Below are 22,509 nucleotides of genomic sequence, written 5' to 3' on the forward strand. Positions count from 1 at the left end.
CCATGCAGACCAAACCTATTAGATCAATAAATAATATATATAAACAACCCATTATTCACTTATCTTGATATTTGTTCTTAAATGGGGATCAACCAATGATGTTATCTCATCCCTAATACGTATAAATATAAGAGAATCTACCCATAAAAAAATACTCATAAACTTGAAATATGTATGCAAGTATGGTTTAATACATTAATCACATCACTAAATTGGAAAAAAAAATCAGAAGTCAAAAGAAGAAAACCACGTCATATATTTCAATTGTAAACATGCAGAAGCATACCTGTGCTATTGATGTGAAACATTCAAGCAACGGAAAAAGATCCCTGTCTGAATCTGAGTGTTGTTGCCATTTAGCAATCAGTGGAGGCATCAAAATCTCAAGATATTTTGGCTGTACAGAACCAGAATGCAGTACTGGTTACATGAAATTAATCACCTAATCCTAACTCTCAAACATTAAAATAAAATGCATGAAAGATTTTAAATATTCTTTGAACATTATATGTGGCAGTTTGCCTCATTATTTATCATCTTACAAGAAAGATATTCAAAACATTACTTAAGTTTTCTACATTTTACAAAACTAACTCAAAGAGAAGAGCAGGCTTGGATTAGAAACAACTATAGTCAAGAGGACCTCTAACAGGACAACCATAATTTACAAATGACAATCTAAGTGTCTAAATGTTGTATCTTGCTTGAAGGGTAGCAGTGGGAGTTACTACTCAAGGTTAAAGTTTTCAGAAAAAAGGAGGCCTAGGATACCCAATAAGTTTTGTTGATTGCTATGAAGACTAATGTATACCTTCACTTATATAGGTCACAAAGAACGAACTTAAAATGTGAAATCTAAATAAATAATGCTTACCATTCAGCTGCTCAAACAATAATATAACCTTATTACTTAAAGAATGCAGCTTTATAAAAAAATGCCAACTTCAACAATTAAGTGACCGTTATTATTGTTTTCAATCTATCATTGATGTTAGTTATTTAAAAATTGAAACCATAATCCCTTGCATCAACAAAACTTTAACAATAGAGTGAAGACAAGAACCAGCACTTTACTGCATTCATTAAATAAAAGAGCTATTAGGGGCTAGCAACAACACAAAAAGAGAGACAACCGTGTTCATTCACCTCCAACAATTAGAAGCAAAGAAAAGCTGCTTCATAGAAGAGACATTTGAAGATACCCCACAAACACCATCAAAGAAGTCAGTCATAGCATTGCTTCAAAGGCTACTCTGATACTTGAATGTATTTTCTGTTAATGTATAGATAGCTTCAGTAAGATAAATGATTGAATGAGAGATAAATGAAGTCTCTCATTCAATCATTTATCATATCAATTATTAAAATGAATAAACTCAAGCATTCAATTGATAAACATTCCTTTTATATTAACTGTTCGTTATCATAGTATTCCAAAATTGATAATATATTCATATTCACCGATTGACAAATCGAATTAACCTTTGCAAATATGACTTAATGATTATCGGTTAGACTATCGATTGATATCGATATTAGTCTATGTTTGCACCGATTAAATATCGGGTGATATATTAAACTCACACCGATTATATCGGGTGTTAAGGATAGTGATAATATAACCATGCACTGTTTAGCATACACCGATTATATCAATTGTTAAGATAGTGTTAATATAGCCATGTACCGTTTGGCATACAACGATAATTATCGGGTGTTTGAATATGCACCGGTTGGTAAAATAAAACGCCATGCACCATTATAGTGAGGGGGCACGATCAAGTGATGTCTTGATCGGCCATGTCCAAAAGACATGGTCGGTCAAGGCATCGCTTGACCGTACCCAGCTCACTATATATGTCAAATGAAATATGTGAGAATGGACATTGAAATTTATAAATGCTGCTCCTCTCCTGCCACATAAAAGAAGACAATCAGATTTGTATAATAATTCAGTAATAGAGAAAACACAATATTAAAGTAGAATATAACTTGCATATTGAATGTAAATTGAACATCATTTACATGGTATCAGAGCTATAGTTAAATCGACCCTGAGGCTGTTCAATTTTACGTAAAATTCAAATCAAGTATATATTCAACATCACAATCCTATCAATGGCTAGCACTATCAAATTTGAAGACAGACTCGCAAGGGGTGATGACTTTTCTGCATGGAAATTCAGAATTCAAATGATTCTAAAAGAAAACAAAGTTGAATCATTTGTAAAGACTGAAACTAAAGAACCTGAGATTGAACCTGACCAAGCAATTTGGAGAGAAGGAAATGATAAGGCTATCAAAATCATAGTTGATGGGGTAAGGAACAATATTATGCCCATTATAAGGAAACACAAAACAACCTTCAACATGTTCAAAGCACTTGAAGACGCTTTTGAGATATCCAATGCCAGTAGAACCTTGGCTCTAAAAAGAGAGATAAATCATATAACCATGATAAAGGGAGAATCAGTCAATGCCTACTTCATACGAATATCTACCTTAAGGGATGAACTGGCAACCCTTGGATATGAGATCCAAAGCAAAGAATTAACCCTCATTGCTTTAGATGGGTTGCCTAGTATCTGAAAAACGTTCGTCCAAGGCATCAATGCAAGGGATAACTTTCCAAAATTCGATAGGCTAAAGGCTGACTGTCTCCAAGAGGAATCAAGGCAAAATAAGAAAGGGATCAAACAAAAGAATATAGATAAAGATCTTCAAGTTCTAAATACGAACTCAAACAAAAAGGGCAAGCAGAAGCAATTCAGAAAGAGAAAAGGTCGTCACAACAAGAACTCCTTCAAGAAGGACCTCTCTCAAATTCAGTGTTATAGATGTGACAAATTTGGGCACTACGTTGCCAAATGTCTAGAAAGAGCTAAACAAGCCACATTTGCCAAAACAAGAAAAACAAAAAGGGAAGAGGACTCTGAGAAGTATGTGCTCTATTCAACACTCACAAATCAAGGATCAAACAAAGTGAACTCCTGGGTGATCGACAGTGGCTCATCCAGACACATCACAGGATTCAGAGAAGTACTAGACTCTATGAAAGAAGAGAATGATGAGGAGGTAACCATCGGAGATGACTCTACACACCCTGTCAAAGAAATTGGAAGCTGCACCATCAAACTAAAGTCAGGTGTATCATTACAACTTAGAGGAGTGTTATATGTTCCAAGCATTAAGAGGAATCGTGTCTCAATATCAGCACTAGAGGACAATGGATACAAAGTAACCTTCATGGACAACAAAGTGTTGGCTTGGCCAAAGAACTCATCCATCAAGAAAGCTAAAACAATTGGTCAAAGACAAGGCTACTTGTATGAGCTATGCACAGAGCCCAACTTAGCCCTAATTCATGAAACTACAGATGCAAATGAAATATGGCATAGAAGACTAGGCCACCTAAATTTTAGAGCTTTATCATCAATGGGAGACCTTGTCACAGGTCTACCTAAGCTAAAGCAATATCATTTAGGGGCATGCACAGGATGTGCCCTAGGTAAAAATACTAAGGATGCTTTTCAAAGTAGTACTAGGAAAACAAGTAAAATCTTAGAGTTAGTTCACTCTGATGTATGTGGACCTATGTCTGTAAATTCATTGGGGGGATTTCTATATTATGTAATATTTATTGATGACTACTCTAGGAAAACCTGGATCTACTTTCTAAAATGTAAAGAATCGGAAGAGATCCTTAACAGGTTTAAAGAATTCAAATCACTAATAGAAAATTGAAAAATAAATTGAATGAATGATTTAATAATCGGATGATTACATTGAACGATATACACACGTATATATAGAGGTTACAAGACGATGTTCTATAATTAGAACATAACGTTAAAGTAAAAGATTAAAGAGCTAAAAGCTAAATTAAGATTAAAAGCTAATTAACTAAAAAGAAAAAGCTAAATGCTAAATAAAGCTTAAAAGCTAATTAATTAATAAGAAAAAGCTAAATAAATAAAGCTTAAAGGCTAATTAACTAAAAAGCTAAATGACCATTGAACAAGGAACTAAATATAGGTGACTAAAATATAATTAAATATTCTAATACCCTCCCTTAATGGTCATGCTATCTATCACACCAAGCTGCCCTCTAAATTTGAGAAACTTTGCAGGGCTCAAGGACTTGGTGAGGATATCTGCAGTTTGATCTTCTGTAGGAATGTAGTTAAGTATCACTGATCCATCTTCAACATGTTGGCGGATGAAATGACAATGAAGCTCCACATGCTTTGTCGGCTCATGGAAGACTGGATTTTTGGCTAATTTTAGAACCCCTTGATTATCACAAAACAAGGGAGTAGGTCCTAGTTGAGACATTTGCATGTCTGCAAGCATCCTACGTAGCCAAATTGCCTCACATGATGCCTTAACTGTTCCCCAATACTCTGCTTCAGTTGAGGAAAGAGCTATTGCCTGTTGCTTCTTGCTGGTCCATGTGATTGCACCTGTACCCAAGCTGAAAACATACCCAGAAGTTGACTTTCTGTCATCAACACAACCTGCCCAATCTGAGTCTGTAAAACCAACCAGCCTAGGATCTTCGCTTCTACTGTACAGAATGCCAAAATCAGGAGTGCCCTTCACATATCTAAGCACACGCTTCGCTGCAATCCAATGTTCAACTTTTGGGGCTGACATGAAGCGAGAAATATAGCTCACAGCATAACTGATGTCAGGTCTAGTGGCGGTGAGATAGATGAGGCTGCCCACTAGTTGCCTGAATGAAGACTCATCCACTACAGGTGAATCTGATTTGGCTGATAGTTTGAGCCCCATCTCCATAGGTGTAGATGCAAGTTTACAATCTTGCATTCGAAACTTATCTAGTAGGCTCTTGGCATACTTTGACTGAGAAATGAATATGTGGCTATCAGTTTGCCAAACCTCTACACCGAGACAATAATGGAGAAGTCCCAAATCTGTCATATCAAAATGCTGACACAAATTTTGTTTGACCTGCATAATCAGATGTGCTGCATTGCCAGTAATGATGAGATCATCAACATAGACTACTATAAGCAGAATATCATCACTAGTATGTTTGACATACAAATTGGGATCTGAAGGACTCCTCTGAAAGCCTTGATAAATCAAATACTTATCAATTTTGATGTACCATGCACGAGGAGCCTGTTTGAGGCCATAGAGTGCTTTGACTAGTCTACATACCTGGTGTTCCTTACCGGCAACCTTGAAACCTGGAGGCTGCGTCATGTAGACTTCTTCCTGCAAATCACCATTGAGAAAGGCACTCTTGACGTCCATTTGATGGACTTTCCATCCCAATTGAGCTGAGAGAGAGAGGACAAGCCTAATGGTACTCATCTTGGTTGTGGGAGCAAATGTCTCTTCATAGTCGATGCCCTCCTTCTGTGAAAACCCTTTTGCCACCAACCGAGCCTTGTACTTATCAAGACTTCCATCAGCTTTATACTTGACTTTAAACACCCATTTGCAGCCAATGGGCTTCTTTCCTGGAGGAAGATCAGACAATACCCAAGTGTTGTTTTTCAAAAGACTATGTTGCTCCGCTGCCATAGCCTTTTCCCATTCAGGTACACCTTTAGCCTCTGTATATGTTTGAGGCTCATAAATATTGTGAATGTTGGCCATAAGAGCAAAATTAACTGTGTGTTATTGGCTCTTACCTCTAACGGATCTACCCTCAATGAGCTCATCATCATGAAGATCACCAATGGTCTTGGCCCACCACTTAGGCCGGAGAGTAGAAGTACCAACATCTACTGCACGATGAAGAGTGCCTGGAATATCTAGAGCAAGCTCCTCTGGATGTGGATCGAGAAGATCTTGAGGAAAGTCAGGGGGTGCAATGTCATGCCTGGGAGACCCCACAACTTCAGAGTCAACTAAATCCCTCCCATCAAGTGGAGCTAAGGGAAGACGAACACCCATACTTACAACCTTTGGAGGGTGATCCTCAGTGCTCAAATCAGGAGAGGAAGGCTGAAAAGGCCCTCTTTCTTCATCAAATACTACATCTTGACTGAATATGAGGTGATTAGTGTCTATATCAACTAGCCAATATGCCTTGTGGTTGTCACTGTAGCCGATGAACATCAATTTCTGACTGGATCCAGTTTGGTGCACATGGCATCTAGAATCCAAACATAAGTTGTAGAGCCAAAAACTTTCAAATGACTGATTTTGGGCTTCCTGCCAGACCAAGCTTCCTCTGGAGTCATCTTCTTAACGACCTTTGTGGGAGACCGGTTCAGAAGGTAGACTGCAGTGAAGACCGCTTCCGCCCAAAAGCGTTTTGGAACATTTCTATGCTCCAACATAGACCGAGCCATCTCAATAACTGTACGGTTCCTGTGCTCAACAACACCGTTCTGTTATGGGTTGTAAGGTGTGGTAAGTTGATGCTTAATGCCATGTGATGCACAAAAGTTGGTGAACTCTGTAGAACAAAATTCCCCTCCATTGTCGGACCGAAGAGTGACTATCTGACAGCTAGACTCTTTTTCCACTAAGGCCTTAAACGTTTGAAACATGGTGAACACCTCTAATTTCTGCTTAAGAAAATAAACCCACATGCCTCTGCTGAAATCATCAACAAATAATAGAAAATACCTGCATCCAATGACTGATGGAGTGTTCATGGGACCACAGATGTCTGCATGAACAAGTTGCAAGACCTTGGATGCTCTCCAAGCGTCTCCATCTGAAAACGGAGTCCTATGCTGCATTCCAGCTTGACACGCTCCGCAAACTCCATGATTCTGGGTTTGAATCTCAGGTAATCCTACGACTAGATCCTCTCGAACCAACTGAGAGAGATAGTGGACATTGAGATGCCCATATCGCTGATGCCAAAGAGTGTTGACGGAAGTACTCCTAACTGCCATGGCAAGCTCCTGAGAACCAGTAAAATCAACAAGTCTATAAAGACCATGATCCTCAATACCAACTGCAACTGTAGTGCGAGTCTCACTGTCAACAATGTTGCACTTGTGCAACCCGAAGACGACATCCAGCTGTGGTGAATGTTGCATAATCTGACTGACTGACAGTAGATTGAGCTTCATACCAGGTATAAAGTATACATTGAGGAATATTAAATCCCTCCCACCAGATGAAATCTGAACGTTGCCCTTGCCGACAACAGTATACTCTTCACCTCCACCAAAGATCACTGAAACAGTGAAAGGCATGTACTCTGTAAACCAATCCCGACGATGTGTGAAATGTCGAGAGGCTCCAGAGTCAATGTACCAGGCTAATGATTGAACATCATCAAAGGAGGTTTGGGCCATGAACGCATAGAAGGCAGATTCCTTCTGATCAGGATGCGTGGCAGAATTGGCTTTCTGCTTGGACCCTCCCTGTTTGGATTGTTGGGATGCTATCAATTTCCGGCAATCTTTCACCAAATGGCCATATATATGACAGTAGGAACATTGTAAGCTCTTCTTTTTGGAAGACTGCTAAGGTTGACCTTGACCTTGTCCTTTCTGCTGGAAAGACGGAGCTTTACCCTTGTACTTATGCAAAGCTGAGGCTGTGAAAGCTTGTTCAGTGGATGAACTAGCGCTGCTTCCAAACTGCTACTTCCATTGATTTTGTTGTAGCAGCTTGTTGCAAAGATCAGGAAACTTCAAATCAACACTAGTAGAGGAGATATTGAGTGTATCAATGAAATGCTCGTAGGATCTGGGAAGGCTTTTCAGCGTGATCACTACCATATCCTCTTCCACCATGGTTCGGCCTATAGCTTCTAACTGATCACGGATGTCCTTGATCTTCGTAAGATGTGTCTGGATAGATGACTTCTCATCCATCATGATAGAAAACAACATATCCTTCAGAAAGAAAGCTCGGCTCTTGTCAGGCGTTTCATGAAGATCCTTCAAAAGATCCCAAATCTCTTTTGTTGTTTTACCTGAAGGCACCTATGGGAGTTGATCATTTGTGACGGAGAGTTTGATAAGCATGAGAGCCTCTCGATTCTTCACATCATGTTTGTCTTGATCATCACCTGCTGTTGTAGGACGAGATTCCTTACCCAAAACAAGTTGATCAAGGCAACGATACTCAAAGATGGTAAGCATACGCTGTTCCCAAGTGTTGTAGTTGCGGTCGTTGAACTTCTGACTATGTTCCAACATGATGTTGGTTAATGATGCCATCACGGAAATCGAGGTTGATCGAGGTCAACTAAGTGAAAGCAAGAGACAAAAGAATTTGATTTTAAAAAAAAAAATCAGAATAGAAACAGCTGCTGAAAAAACTGAAATCCTATAGGAGAATTCTGGCACGAATTTTGAGGTTAGGAAGAAACTCAAAAATTAAAATTTTATACACTTAAAACAGCATAAATGGTGCCAAAAAAACAACAAAAATCCCAACGTCCAACAAAAATTGTGAACTGTTTTTAAATTCCAAGGCAAATTTGCTGGCACAAAAATCGAGGCACGGAAAACAAGGCACACAGAAAAATCTGAGACCAACCCAGAAAAGCTCTCGAAAAACCCACCAAGAATCTGAAAACAGAATGCAAATCCGATGGCTCAAAAATTGAGGCATGAAAAACGATGCACCCAGGAAAATCTGACGACAACCCAGTTGAGCTCTCGAAAAACCCACCAAGAATCTACAACCAAAATAAAATTTCGACTTGAACAGAAGGGTCAAAACCCTAGTCAAAAATTGCAGAAACCCTAGGAAAATTTTCAACCTGCAAAAAAAAACTGCTCAGGAAGAGAAAAAAACAGTTTTAAAAAAAATCTCTTCAATAAAAACTTCGAAAAATTTTAATAACAAAAATTTTCGAAATTTTTAATTTCCATGCTCTAATACCATGAAAAATAAATTGAATGAATGATTCAATAATCAGATGATTACATTGAACGATATACACACGTATATATAGAGGTTACAAGACGATGTTCTATAATTAGAACATAACGTTAAAGTAAAAGATTAAAGAGCTAAAAGCTAATTAACTAAAAAGAAAAAGCTAAATGCTAAATAAAGCTTAAAAGCTAATTAATTAAAAAGAAAAAGCTAAATGCTAAATAAAGCTTAAAAGCTGATTAACTAAAAAGCTAAATGATGAATTCTATATTACTCAAAAGCAAAGAATACATAATGATGTGCTTGTATATGCACAAAATCATCATTACTTAACTAGAAATAATAAGGAAATCATGAATCCCTATTCTAGCTAAAGAATTCAAACAAACATCAATAGAATAATACAATCAAAGCAATAAGGATGTGAAATTTTAATCAAAACTCCCTATTCCATGATCACATATGGCTTCCATTGTTCTTCTCTTTTTCGCCATTAAACAAAGAACTAAATATAGGTGACTAAAATATAATTAAATATTCTAATAAAAATTGCTCAGGAAACAAAATTAAAACCCTAAGAACTGATAATGGGGGGGAATACGCATCAGAATTATTTAAAGAGGTTTGTAAAAATTCAGGGATTAAGAGGGAGTTAACAATACCCTACAACCCTTAACAAAATGGGATAGCAAAAAGGAAAAATAGGATAATCGTTGCAGCTGCCAAAGCTACGATTTTTGATCAGAATCTAAAGATCAATCTTTGGGCAGAAGCAACTAGCATTGTTGTATATATGCAAAACAGATGTCCTCACTCTCATCTTGAAGATAAGACCCCTGAGAAAGTCTTTACTAAAACAAAACCGGATATAAGCCATCTTAAGATTTTTGGAGGCCCTGTCTATATTCATGTACCTAAGGAGAAAAGATTAAAATTAGAACCTTCTGGAAAAAGGGGAATCTTTGTAGGATATAGTGAAACCTCCAAAGCTTACAGGATATATATACCTAGTCAAAAGAAAATTGAATTAAGTAGGGATGTGATCTTTGAAGAAAACTTAGCCTTCAAAAGAGCCCAAAGCTCTCTAGATCCTGAAGTCTGTATCCCCAACCCCAACTTAGATAGAGATCCTACTCTTGAGCTTCAGAGGGAGAATCCTGAGGAAACTATGAGTGAAACTCAAAGTCCACCTAGAGAAAACCTCAAGAAAAGACCACTATGGGCCACCAAAACTGTAGAAGAAGCTCAGAAGTTTGTTGCTCCCTTAGGAACCTTCAGAGAAAGCAAAAGGCCTAATAAATTCACTTGCTATGTTGCCCTTATGAATGATCTCTCTAAAGTTGAACCAAACAATGTATCAGATGCACTTGAACATCAAGTATAGAAGTACGCCACGTCTGAAGAGTATCAGTCCATTATGGAAAATGACGTTTGGGAGATTGTTCCTAGGCCAACCAAGAAATCTGTGGTTTCATCTAAATGGTTTTTCAAGATCAAACACGCTGCAAATGGCAGCATTGAAAAACACAAAGCCAAATTTGAAGCCAACGGCTTCTCACAAAGGGAGGGAATAGATTATGAAGAAACTTTTGCACCTGTTGCCAGGTATACATCTGTAAGAGCTGTATTTGCCATTGCAACAGCAAAAGGATGGAAGGTAAACCAAATGGATGTTAAGACAGCTTTTCTAAATGGTGAGATCTCAGAAGAAGTCTACCTAGAGCAACCTGAAGGTTTTGAAATTCATGATGCAGAGTCTCATGTGTGTAGACTCAAGAAAGCTCTCTATGGGCTCAAACAGGCTCCCAAAGCCTGGTATGAAAGAATTGACACCTATCTCTGAGGACTAGGCTTCTCCAAAAATGATGCAGATCCTAATCTCTACTACAAAATAAATAAAGGTGATATGCTAATATTGATTTTATATGTTGATGACTTATTAATCACAAGAAATGATCACCTTATAGATCAATGCAAGAATGACTTATCCAAAGAATTTGATATGAAGAACTTAGGACTCCTTCATTACTTCCTAGGATTGGAAGTATGGCAGAATTCTGACAACATTATACTAAACCAAGGAAAGTACACCTTGGATATTTTGAAGAGATTCGGAATGCTAAATTGTAGACCCATGACCTCTCCTATGGAAACCAACTTACATAAACTTAAAGAAGAAGCAGCAGAGTCACAACCCACTGATCCTACCCAATACAAACAGATGATTGGGTCCCTAATGTACCTGGTAAATACAAGACCAGATATCTGTTATGCAGTTAATGCTCTAAGTCAGTTTATGTGTGAACCGAAGGAGATACCCCTGGTTGCAGTGAAACACGTTATGAGGTACCTACAAGGTACTCTAAACCTTGGTCTCAAATACGAGAAGGTTGATATAGACCTACATGGATTTACAGATTCAGATTGGGCTGGAAGTGTGACAGACAGGAAAAGCACTTCAGGGTGTTGCTTCAGTCTAGGTTCAGCTATGATATCTTGGATCAGCAGGAAACAGTCTTTTGTAGCTCAAAGCTCCACCGAGGCAGAATACATTGCAGCTTCTATTCCTGCCCAAGAGGCAGTATGGCTTAGGAAGTTGCTTGTGGGGTTGTTTGGAGAACCTATGAAACCCACTGTTATACACTGTGACAACCAGAGCTGCATAAAACTTTCAACAAACCCACTGTTTCATGACAGATCCAAGCATATTGAAATTCCATACCACTATGTGCAAGATATGGTAGATAGAAATGCAATCCAACTGGAATATGTTTGTACAGGAGATCAACCTGCGAATATTTTGATCAAACCTCTTTCCAGAGTGAAGATTGATCACTTCAAAAAAGGTTTAAGTATGATAGAAAGGTAATTTGTTTTGTAATCTATATTTGCATACCTATAAGATGTTTAATGAGTAAACCTCTTAGTCATGATAGGACAATTTTTGGATTCTATCCCCGAGGTTCATATCTAAGAGCTGACGATCTCTCAAGATAGTGAACACTTGTATGGGGACATTATAAGGTAACGATTTTATAATGTCCAAACCAGTTATCATGTTGGATCTCTAGTGGATCATAGATGAAGCCATGATTGTGTTATGGTAAAACATCCATATGTTGGATAAAGGTGAGAATTGAATATTTTCTCATATGATTATCCTTAAGTATTACGTGCTTAGGTAATACTGGTATCATGTGCTGAGGTGATATCCTGTCATCACAAGACTAATGTGATAGACATTTTGTATCACGTGATTAGGTGATACTTCATATCTTGTGAGTAGATGATATGATCCCCTAGAAAATTAAAATATGTAAAAGAATGCTAACTATCAGTTGAATTGTGATGCTTGATACACTACTCTTATTTATCTTACCTAGCTAAGAGAGAGTGTTAATGTATAGATAGCTTCGATAAGATAAATGATTGAATGAGAGATAAATGAAGTCTCTCATTCAATCATTTATCATATCGATTATTAAAATGAATAAACTCAAGCATTCAATTGATAAACATTCCTTTTATATTAAATGTTCGTTATCATAGTATTCCAAATTTGATAATATATTCATATTCACCGATTGACAAATTGAATTAACCTTTGCAAATATGACTTAAGGATTATCGATTAGACTATCGATTGATATCGATATTAGTCTATGTTTGCACCGATTAAATATCGGGTGATATATTAAACTCACACCAATTATATCGAGTGTTAAGGATAGTGATAATATAACCATGCACCGTTTGGCATACACCGATTATATCAGGTGTTAAGATAGTGTTAATATAACCATGTACCGTTTGGCATACATCGATAATTATCGGGTGTTTGAATATGCACCGGTTGGTAAAATAAAACGCCATGCACCATTATAGTGAGGGGGCACTATCAAGTGATGTCTTGATCGGCCATGTCTTTTGGTCGGTCAAGGCATCACTTGACCGTACCCAACCCACTATATATGTCAAATGAAATATGTGAGAATGGACATTGAAATTTATAAATGCTCCTCCTCTCCTGCCACATAAAAGAAGACAATCAGATTTATTATTTATATAATAATTCAGTAATAGAGAAAACAAAATATTAAAGTAGAATATAACTTGCATATTGAATGTAAATTGAACATCATTTACATTTTCTAATGACATTGTTCCATTCTCTTGTCAATTTGACCGAACTCACTCCTTCAAAATTTGACTTTTCCACATCCTCAAATTATCTTACACACTTGGCTAACATATCATCTACTTCATCTTTTCTTTTAAATATTGGAGCTCCATGAATGTGGCATTGCTACAAACTTACTGAAACTACAGAGAGAACACGTGAACAACCCATAAACTGGGTGAAGAGGAGAAACTAGGCAACCATCTTCTAAAATCTAGTAAAATAGCTATTAAGCGAGTGCATTTTCTCAAATATGATCTAACTCATAGGTGAGCCTTGGTGCATTTTCTCACAAGATTAAGGACTTGAGACCAGTGTCTACAATAAATGTATTTAGTCAATGATCACTAGCAGCTATTGTGTAACCTGACAGTAAATTTCAATCCTCACAAGCTTTGATCAACATCTGCTCAATGACCTTTCTCTCCCTATATATAGAATAAGATACCATTGGAGTAAGAGTAAGCTTAGGAATTACACTAGGAGGCTAGTTATTGAAGTTGGTAGTGGGTGTCATAACATCTGCTCAATGACCTTTCTCTCCCTATATATAGAATAAGATACCATTGGAGTAAGAGTAAGCTTAGGAATTACACTAGGAGGCTAGTTATTGAAGTTGGTAGTGGGTGTCATAGCAGTTTGTTGATACTAATTTAGGTGTAGTTAAATGAATCCATTTCACCAACTTCTCATGTATATCAGCAATGTGAATGATTAAACAATAGTATATAATTTGATAGATTCTAGGAGAAAGCTAAACAAATAGAAGCATCTCAAATTTCTTGTTAATCTTCTTGTCTGTATCCACCTTCTATTATCTCATGAAACTACTTGACGAACATCTGTTGATAGCATGGTTTCTTATTAACTTCAAAATATGAAACAGAGTCCAGACCATAAAGTAAGCATTTTCCTTCATTTAAATTAACAAATCTGATAAACAAATCTTCTATAAGCCCAAATTGCTTTGCCAGGTCTCCCATTTTGAGCATATGCATCCATACAGGTGCTATATTTCACAGGTGAGTTATTTGTTTTGTTATAAATAGGAAATAAAAATTATTTCAAATCCATGCATTCTTGCAACCAGCTTAGAAATTCAAGTCTACTATAAACAATTTCCACTTCTATGATGAAGTCTTTAGTGAGTACAAAAATTATGCAATCAAATACCTGTTGATGTGTTTTTTATGCACTATGCAACACAAAATAAAATACTAAGTATTCTATCCTCTCTTGAACAAAATCCTCCCAAGTGCTAAACTATGTGATCAAATGGGATGACTCCAAGGTTCCGAATGCAAGATATTGGCGTGCTCTTGAATAGACTCAGTGTTATGATGTGATTTTGCTGAAATCACAAGGGGATTTACGTTGAATCTTGAATGCTTGAATGTTGCTGGAAAGACGAAATTAACTTGATTTGAAAAAAAGAATAAAGGGTTTATAAAGTTGATATAATCCTAAGAATGCAAGAGCGATGGACAATCTTTGATGAAACTCAACTAGACTTTGCTTTGCCATGCAAAGCAACAACTCCACAAAGTTTAGTGTGATCTCCTAAGGTAGCATATGATATTCAAATCACTACCACAAACATAGACACCATCAAGATGATGCATATCATTGAAGAAGTAGCAATTGAAGTTAAGCTTGGATAAATGAGTTCAATTGACTATGCAAGATACTTCACAAGCAATGAAATACTAGTAGTATGAAAATAGGAGCTTCACCATCAATCATGCACAAAGATCTTTCATCCATCTAATTGTCATCATCTAACATGAAGATCCAACAAGAAACCATGCAATTATGTAGAAGAAACAACACATTCCACCATATCTTCAATGAAAAGGATGGTTATTTACAAGTTTGGCAACAATTTCTGCCTTCTCCTCTACTTCTAACTACTAGCTGCTATTGAACTATTAACCTACTATTAACTATCCACTATTCCTTTACAAATGAGAAAATTGAGCCTTATATAGATAGTTGTTTACAATGAATGGCTCGGATTGATTCACAATCAATGGCCAAGATTACAAGATAGAAACCCTAATTAGGGTTTGTTATACCTATTACAAAGCATTTAATGCTTGACCAATGATAAAATTACAAAATATAGGACACATGTCCTTCCTTGAAATTTTTACCAATAGATGACGAGGGCAAGTGCATTGAACTTTGTGCCTCCATGTGGTAGTTATCCACCTCGTTGGATGAGTCAAGTGCAATGAACCTAGACACTCTAACTTGGAACGTAGTGATTGAGTTGAAGATGATTGGGCGCCACCTCAGCTTTTCCTTGTAACTCATCACAAATGTAGGTGATTGATGCATATCTCTTGATACTCAACATTTCTAAGCTCAAACATGAATGAGACAAAGGTGGGAGATATTCCCAGATTGCATCATCTTCAAAATTCAATTAACTCTTCTGGAACTATCTCCTTGATCCTAAATCCCTTCACCTTCTTGCTTTGGAATTCCACCTTAGTGCTGCACTGGACGTAGACCCAGTGAAGTTTATGCTTGTTCTTTCCTTCTTGCTATGAATGCATTGATCATACTACTCCTTGCCTCTTATCTTACTTGTCTTTGATTCGCCATCATCTTGAAGCTGATCCGCATCACTTGTTGCTAAGTTTTTCATAGCTTGAGCCTCTCTCCCTAACCTCGCCTCAAGTACCATGAGGTGTGAATGTTGTTCATCTTTGAATGATTGTCTTCTTGGTATCTACTTCCTTGGGCTCGAACATTATGAACTGATCTCCTGCATATCCCCATCTCCTTCAAGTGATGAAATTCTTTCTTCCTTGCTTCCAAATCCTGAAAAGCAAAAACACCTTGATCAAGATATAGAAGATAACAATGTCATTCTTAGAATCTGAAATGAATTCCCTTTATTTGATTTCTGATTTTCACATTTCAAGATCTGATTCATGTCTGATTTTATTGATTTCTGGTCTGATTTGTTATGTTTCAGGTCTGAAACATGTCTGATTTGCATTGAATTCAGGTCTGAGACCTGCTACTACTCATGGATTAGGAAGTAACCTCTCAAGAAGTTCGGGTTTTTAGGGGTGCATAGGAAGTTCAGGTTTTTGGAGGTGAACCTGCTATCATCAAAAGTGATCGGACTTTTTGATAGTCATTGACAATGCTTGCAAGATGATCATATATGTAGCCCTTAGGTGGAAATGAAAGCTTCAAACCTTGCCTTCTACACCATTTGATTATAACCCTTGATCATTCATTCAATCAGCTTTAAAAATTGCTCTCTCTTCCGCATATTTGGTCGAACTTCTCTAGGCAATCTAGAAATTCACTCAGCATGGTCGGACTTTTTGGACCCCACTAGCAATGGTCAGGGATTTGACCCTGAACTGGAAGTCATGCTCTTGGTTTGGACCTTTTGATGCATCACTGGCAGCGACATCAAAGGGTGATTGCAACTCACTCACTTGCCGTTTCATCATGCTTCCACCACCTTTAGCAACTTCATTCATCTCAAATTTCATTAAACTTTAAAACCTTTAGGCATTCGCCTCAGTCAAAGTTCACTCAACCAAGTATGAAGACCTTTAACCTGATCGTACTTTTGATAAGTAACTAGAAATGACATCATACTAGTCAGAGATTTGAGGTATCACTGGCAGTGGTCAGGGTTTTCACCTTGGACTAGAAATCATTCAAGGTGGGCGTGGATTTGGTCCTCTAATGGAAGTGGGCGTGGATTTGGTCCTCTAGAGGAAGTGAAAGCTCCCAATCTCTATCATATACATGCTTTCAAACTTCATTGATCATTCATTTGGTCCATCCTATCTTATTTGACCCATTGAATTTATCTTCCATCATCATCTTAGTCATCACTTCTTGCTATCGTTTGGGTGGGGTTTGAGTGTGCACTAACAGTCACTCAAGAAAGTTGTGGTTTTGAAGGTCCACTAATAGTGGTTGGGGTTTTCACCCTTCACTGACAGTGGTCATAGATCCCAGGGTACACTAACAATGACTCAAAAAGTGTCAACTTCACTTGTTCCATTAGCTGGCTTAAAGCATTTCAAGTCTTTGTTAGAAGATTTCATCCATGTCAATCATCACTATCTCTTAAAACATCAAGCATTCACCTCAATCAATATTCATTTTGCCAAGTAGAACGACTCTCTCACCTTGATCAGGCTTTTGGTGGATCACAAGAAATGCCCTTTGAGCTAGTAGGACTTTTAGAAGGTCATTGACAGTGAATGAATGCGGGCCAGAGTTTTGAGGGGTCATAGAAAGTAACCTCTCTTGTTCAATTTCATGGGTTGTGGCATTACCTTACTCATTCCAAGGATCCTTCGTCGTCACCCAAACCTCCTCACAATTGGCATTCATCAGACATCTCAATTCTCATGACTGACCTCCACAATTACACTTATCATTTCTTCCATCTCTGATGATGATGATCAAATGAAATGATCATCATATATCATTCATTTCTAAGGTGTTGAGAACTGACTCATTTCATCCTTAAGAGAAAGAAATGACCTGCTCATTTCTTGGCAACCTGGGGCACTGCACCTCCTCAAGTAAAAGGTTAATAGCCAGAGACACTACCAGACAACTAAACTAAGACAACTAACCTAGAAAGCGGAAAAAAGTGGGAGGTCCCCATTTGCAATGGGACAATGTGTGAAATGGTCACAACAGTACCCAACTTACCAAAAATTCATCAAGGCTACTGAAAAGAAATGATAATAATTACTGCCCGGATTGTTTGCAACCACTCTTTAAAATAACAAGTTAGTCACCCACATTATTTCCTAAGGTTTGAGGCACTTTACGAAAATACATGTGTTTTAAATTAACATAGCTGGCAAGCATGTACATCAGGTGTTGCCACGCTTAAATTATTTCGCAAAATTCCAGGTAATTTATGAAAATAAATGTATTTATGATGAATATAGCTGGCTGGCGTGTATATCAGATGTTCCCACACTTAAACAGAATTATTGAAAAGACAAAAAACCATCTCCTAGTATTCTTGAAAAATCAAAGTTTATAGAAAATAGAAATTAGTGTAGTTGCAAGTCACAGAAAAACAAAAACCATAAAATGCATTTCATTAGGAGGGAAATATTTGTCTATAGAAGAACCTGATTGAGTTCTCCGCCAACAGCATCTGCAAGTGTACCAATTGCATCATAGACAATACGAAGATTTCGCCTCTGCAGGCAAATAAGAAAGCAACGGCAATTTATCCCTTGCTGTACTGTGATTGATATAAAGACAATCTTACAGAATATAAACAAAATAGAGCTAGCTATGCACGTTAATTTTTAAGTTTTTAACAATATGCGTTATATTGTTAGGTGACAGGTCAAACATGTACAGGACACAACATTAACCGCAATAGCAACAATTGCAAAGCATAAGGTAATGAGTTGTGCATGCATCTAGAAAAGTGGGTTTGCACCAAAATTTTAGCACATGGCTTTTGGTAATAATTAAAATTTCAAAACTATAAAACTGTAGAGACTAACTAGAAAGTTTTGAATTTCTTTTATTCAAAGACTTGCATCTTACAAGGTCCAAGACTAAACTGAACAATTATCTTAATTTTTGGTTATTCCAGCTATCAAACCTTTTGCATGCATGCCATATTAGAAAAACAAATTGAATTGTAAACTATTTTCATACTCAAGATACCCCATCATTCATAAATCCTATTTTCAAAAATTTACTTGTTTATAGGACTGGAGGAAGAGGGGCATCAACTAGAAGACAGATTTCAAAGTTGACTGACAAGGCATTCAAAAGTAGGAAAAGGAAGTAGGAACAAAACGATATAGACCTGGTATTTAGCGAAGGCACACAAAAGGTGTTGTAAAATGAGCTCCAGATGTGGTGCCAATTCTCCTGCCGCCTCCTGTTCACATTAGGCATAGATAAAATCTCGTTCAGAAAATGTAATTACCATAAATCACTTCTTAACAATATTATATTGATGTTTGTAGCTAGGTCGGATTCCTTCTAAGGCCGACCTAGCATATGAATGACTAATTAGCCTATCGGCCTTGGTCATGATGGATGTGCAAGATTAAAATCTAACTTGTATTTGGCCGAACTTATAATGGAATGTCATATTGCTTATAGGGCCAACCCTATTATATTATTGTTATTGTTAACTTTTTATCCTATATTGCTTAAGGGCCGACCCACTATGAAAGGGTGCCTCTTGCATATTATATACAAGGTGTAAATGTCATTCATTAGTATCAATTCATTCAGCGAATTACAACACACTTCCAGCAGAGCGAATATACTCAGATCAGCGAATTCATCCAGCATAGTGAATCCTTTCCTTGGCAAGCGAATTCAGTATTCAATCAAGCGAATACATTTCTCAATCAAGCAAACTCATCCTCAGCAGATAAGATCACATCATCAGCATGTGCGAATTAGACTGAAGACAGTTTGAATGCGTAGAGATCAGATGCATATGATGATTTAATTTGTTCATATAGCTTCAATAGGTGAAACAAACTTGTAAAGATTGATTCAGATTTGCTAAATATAATCAGAGATTTGATTGCTGGTTTTTTTAGCTTCAAGAGGAAGGTTTTCCCAGGGTATTTTGGTGTTCTCCTTCTTCATTGTCTTAATTTGTTTAATTGCTATCATTCTGATCTAAACATCAACATATTAAATATCCCAGGTCACACAATCCTCTGTTAAAAGAGAGAGGAAACATAATACCTCTTCGAGGGTAGCAAAGGCAGAGCAAGCAGCCTCCTGAACTCTCTTGTTGCTGTCTAAAATTCGTCTGAGAAGACCAGTAAGTACCTTATCAAATTGGTCATGCCCTTCTGTATGACCTGCAGCCTATAAACAAAAACATACAACAAAAAACCATTAGAGAGATGAAAACACTAGAAACCAGTCAAATAATATTTATCAAAAAATGGAAAGAAACAGCAACTACAAACATTTAATGAGAACTAGAAGGTGATTAAATAGAAAAAAATACTCTTATTGCTATCTAAATTACATTAAGTGTGGATACGTGCGGATACATGTGGATAGGTGCAAATACACAAAATTTCACAATATTTACATGAGGAGATTTGGCAGTATGCTTGGCATTTAATAGTATGCTATATTTAAAATGTGGAAATGAAAATGTAGAGTACTATTAATTATAATTGTGTGGCTTTGCACATGACTTGACATCCTTGGCTCATTAAAAAGATTAAGAGTATGCATAGCTTTGACATTTAATCATCTCTATTAATGATATATGATATCAGATTGTTTACAGAAACATTCTCATCCTTCTGATGACTTTTAAAACATACAGAAGCATCCTCAACCATCTGGTGCCTTTTGTAATTTGCCAGGAAATCAAGATAGTCAAATCAATTGAAATGGTGAATGAAAAACAGAGAAGAAAATAATTGTTCTCAAACTTTTAACTTTTCCTTTCCTTGAATCACAATTTCAACTACTAGAAGATTGCATGCAATGACATATTTGTTCAAAATGCTTATCTTGAAAAGCATCCAGCCTACCTGCATGGGGGCTGTGACATTGATCATTCATATGCTTTTCAGTTAAAAAAGAGGTTTCTTGATGCCTTATTTCCTCTTCCTTCTCTTTGATGGCTTACTTAGCATTAATGCCCATGATTTTCACATTTATCTTATCAGATGCATAAAACACACAATCATTTATAAAAGGGATGAGATTACAGGAATGGTTGCACTCCATACTCATGCATATTAAATGTCATATCCAGGAAAAACAAATGATATTAGGATGCTTCTTATTGTGCAGAATGCACCTACGACTTTAGCAATCCCCTTCTAGAGGATTATAATGCAAATAATACATGTGGGAGCAATGAGCAAAAGATTAGATTCATTAAAGTAAATGTCATCAAACTCATCTAAAAACTTATCTAGCAAAACCTAACAGTTTTATACCCTTCATTCTCTAGAACAACTGTGCTATGCACATATCCATCTTACCAAGCTCTAAGAGTGTGTTCCCCTTGTTAGCTTTTGAGATTCTTTTGCATCAATTAAGAGAATTCTCTAAGTTCTCATTTCTTGGCTGCATTCCACTGAACTATGAGAATTCAAATCATAGCACTAAGAAAGAAATCCTTATTATACAAGATAGTTGAAAAAGGAACTTGACTTTGTCCAATAGCTTCAACCATCAATTTCTCCCATGTAACTGTAATTAGAAGAGTTCATATAACCCACTACCATTCCAGACTTATTTCTGTCTAACATTGGTGTACATAATGACCCACAATACAACCTCTGACCATAAAAACAAAATAAAACCAGTAGTTTCATTCATAAAATTGGAAAGGTTCTTCATTGAAACAACACAAAACCACGGTTGGGAGAAACTGCACATCACATCAGTCATCATACAATATTTGTGTTCATGATTACATTGAGAATTTGTTCTAGAATAACCCTACAATACTTTAACATCCTCACACCAGGAATTCCTCATATTTTGCACCCAAAACTAATTCACCAACCTCAGTCTCAATGAGAGTGAAAAATATGTTGATCGAATCAATGATGATTGGTGGAAGGAGGAAATTTATCTAATGATGAACAAGTAAGTAGGGTAAACCAGTAATAGAAACTGGACAAAAAGCAAAGAGATGATGAAGTACCATGACTGGAAGCAAGCAAACTGCACAACGAATAACAAGAATGAACATAGTTAGATCAGGATTAAGACATGGAAAATATGGAGAAAATGGAGGGCACAATGGATATACCAGATTGAAGAGAGCAGTGACAATGCCAGGAGATGCAAAAAAATGTATAGAGAGAAGAAAGCTGGCACATAACAAGAGAACAATAGTCAGGAAATTGGAGTTGAAAAGTGAAAATGCCAGTGCTCCCCGGGGATGCGTCCCTTGCATTTTTACACCTGTCCCCTATAGGAGACATTTCCAGAATGTAGCAACACCTAAGAAACATCCACAGGACTTCAAAAAAATTGCAGGGCACATTAAGGGACGGTCGGGAGATGTCTAGATGTCCCCCATCTGTCCTGGGGGCAGCTAGCCGTCCCCTAACATACCCAAGGACAACTTTAGTTACTTTTTGAAATAAAACTTACAACCTTTCAATGCTTGTTTGGTTTATAACTTGTCCACTAGGATTTATTAAAAAATGTAAAAATGGTATCCGCCATTGAGGTATGTGTGGATTTGAAGGTTTTAATTTGAATTTGGTGGCAACGGCTCTATCACTCAACCTTGCCTTGTACTACGATGGGGAATGCACTAAGGATGCTGCCTGTAGTGCCCCACAAGGGGCAGATGGGGGCACTTACCCCAGACCCTTGTGAGGGTTGCTGCCCCTCAATCCCATTGGGGGTGTGTTGTGACGTTTTCACACATCGCCCCATTGCCAATGGGGACCCATGTTTTTTGCTTTTTAGGGTTTGTTTTTGGGTCTTTTAGGGTTTTG

General features: G+C 37.1%; 1 protein-coding gene across 1 annotated transcript in view; it reads right to left on the reverse strand.

Moving 5' to 3' along the window:
- LOC131068306 (transportin-1) overlaps window positions 1-22,509 on the reverse strand; it is a 65,961-nt gene that overhangs the window by 19,251 nt on the left and 24,201 nt on the right. Inside the window, exons 15-18 of the mRNA XM_058003472.2 lie at window positions 19,760-19,885; window positions 18,855-18,929; window positions 18,157-18,228; window positions 287-397 (exon numbers count right to left, since the gene is read on the reverse strand). Of these exons, the coding sequence (XP_057859455.2) occupies window positions 287-397; window positions 18,157-18,228; window positions 18,855-18,929; window positions 19,760-19,885 (384 nt within the window). The remainder of the gene's footprint in view (window positions 1-286; window positions 398-18,156; window positions 18,229-18,854; window positions 18,930-19,759; window positions 19,886-22,509) is intronic.

The sequence above is a fragment of the Cryptomeria japonica genome, chromosome 11, assembly GCF_030272615.1.
Source record: "Cryptomeria japonica chromosome 11, Sugi_1.0, whole genome shotgun sequence".
Classification (NCBI taxonomy): Eukaryota; Viridiplantae; Streptophyta; class Pinopsida; order Cupressales; family Cupressaceae; genus Cryptomeria; species Cryptomeria japonica.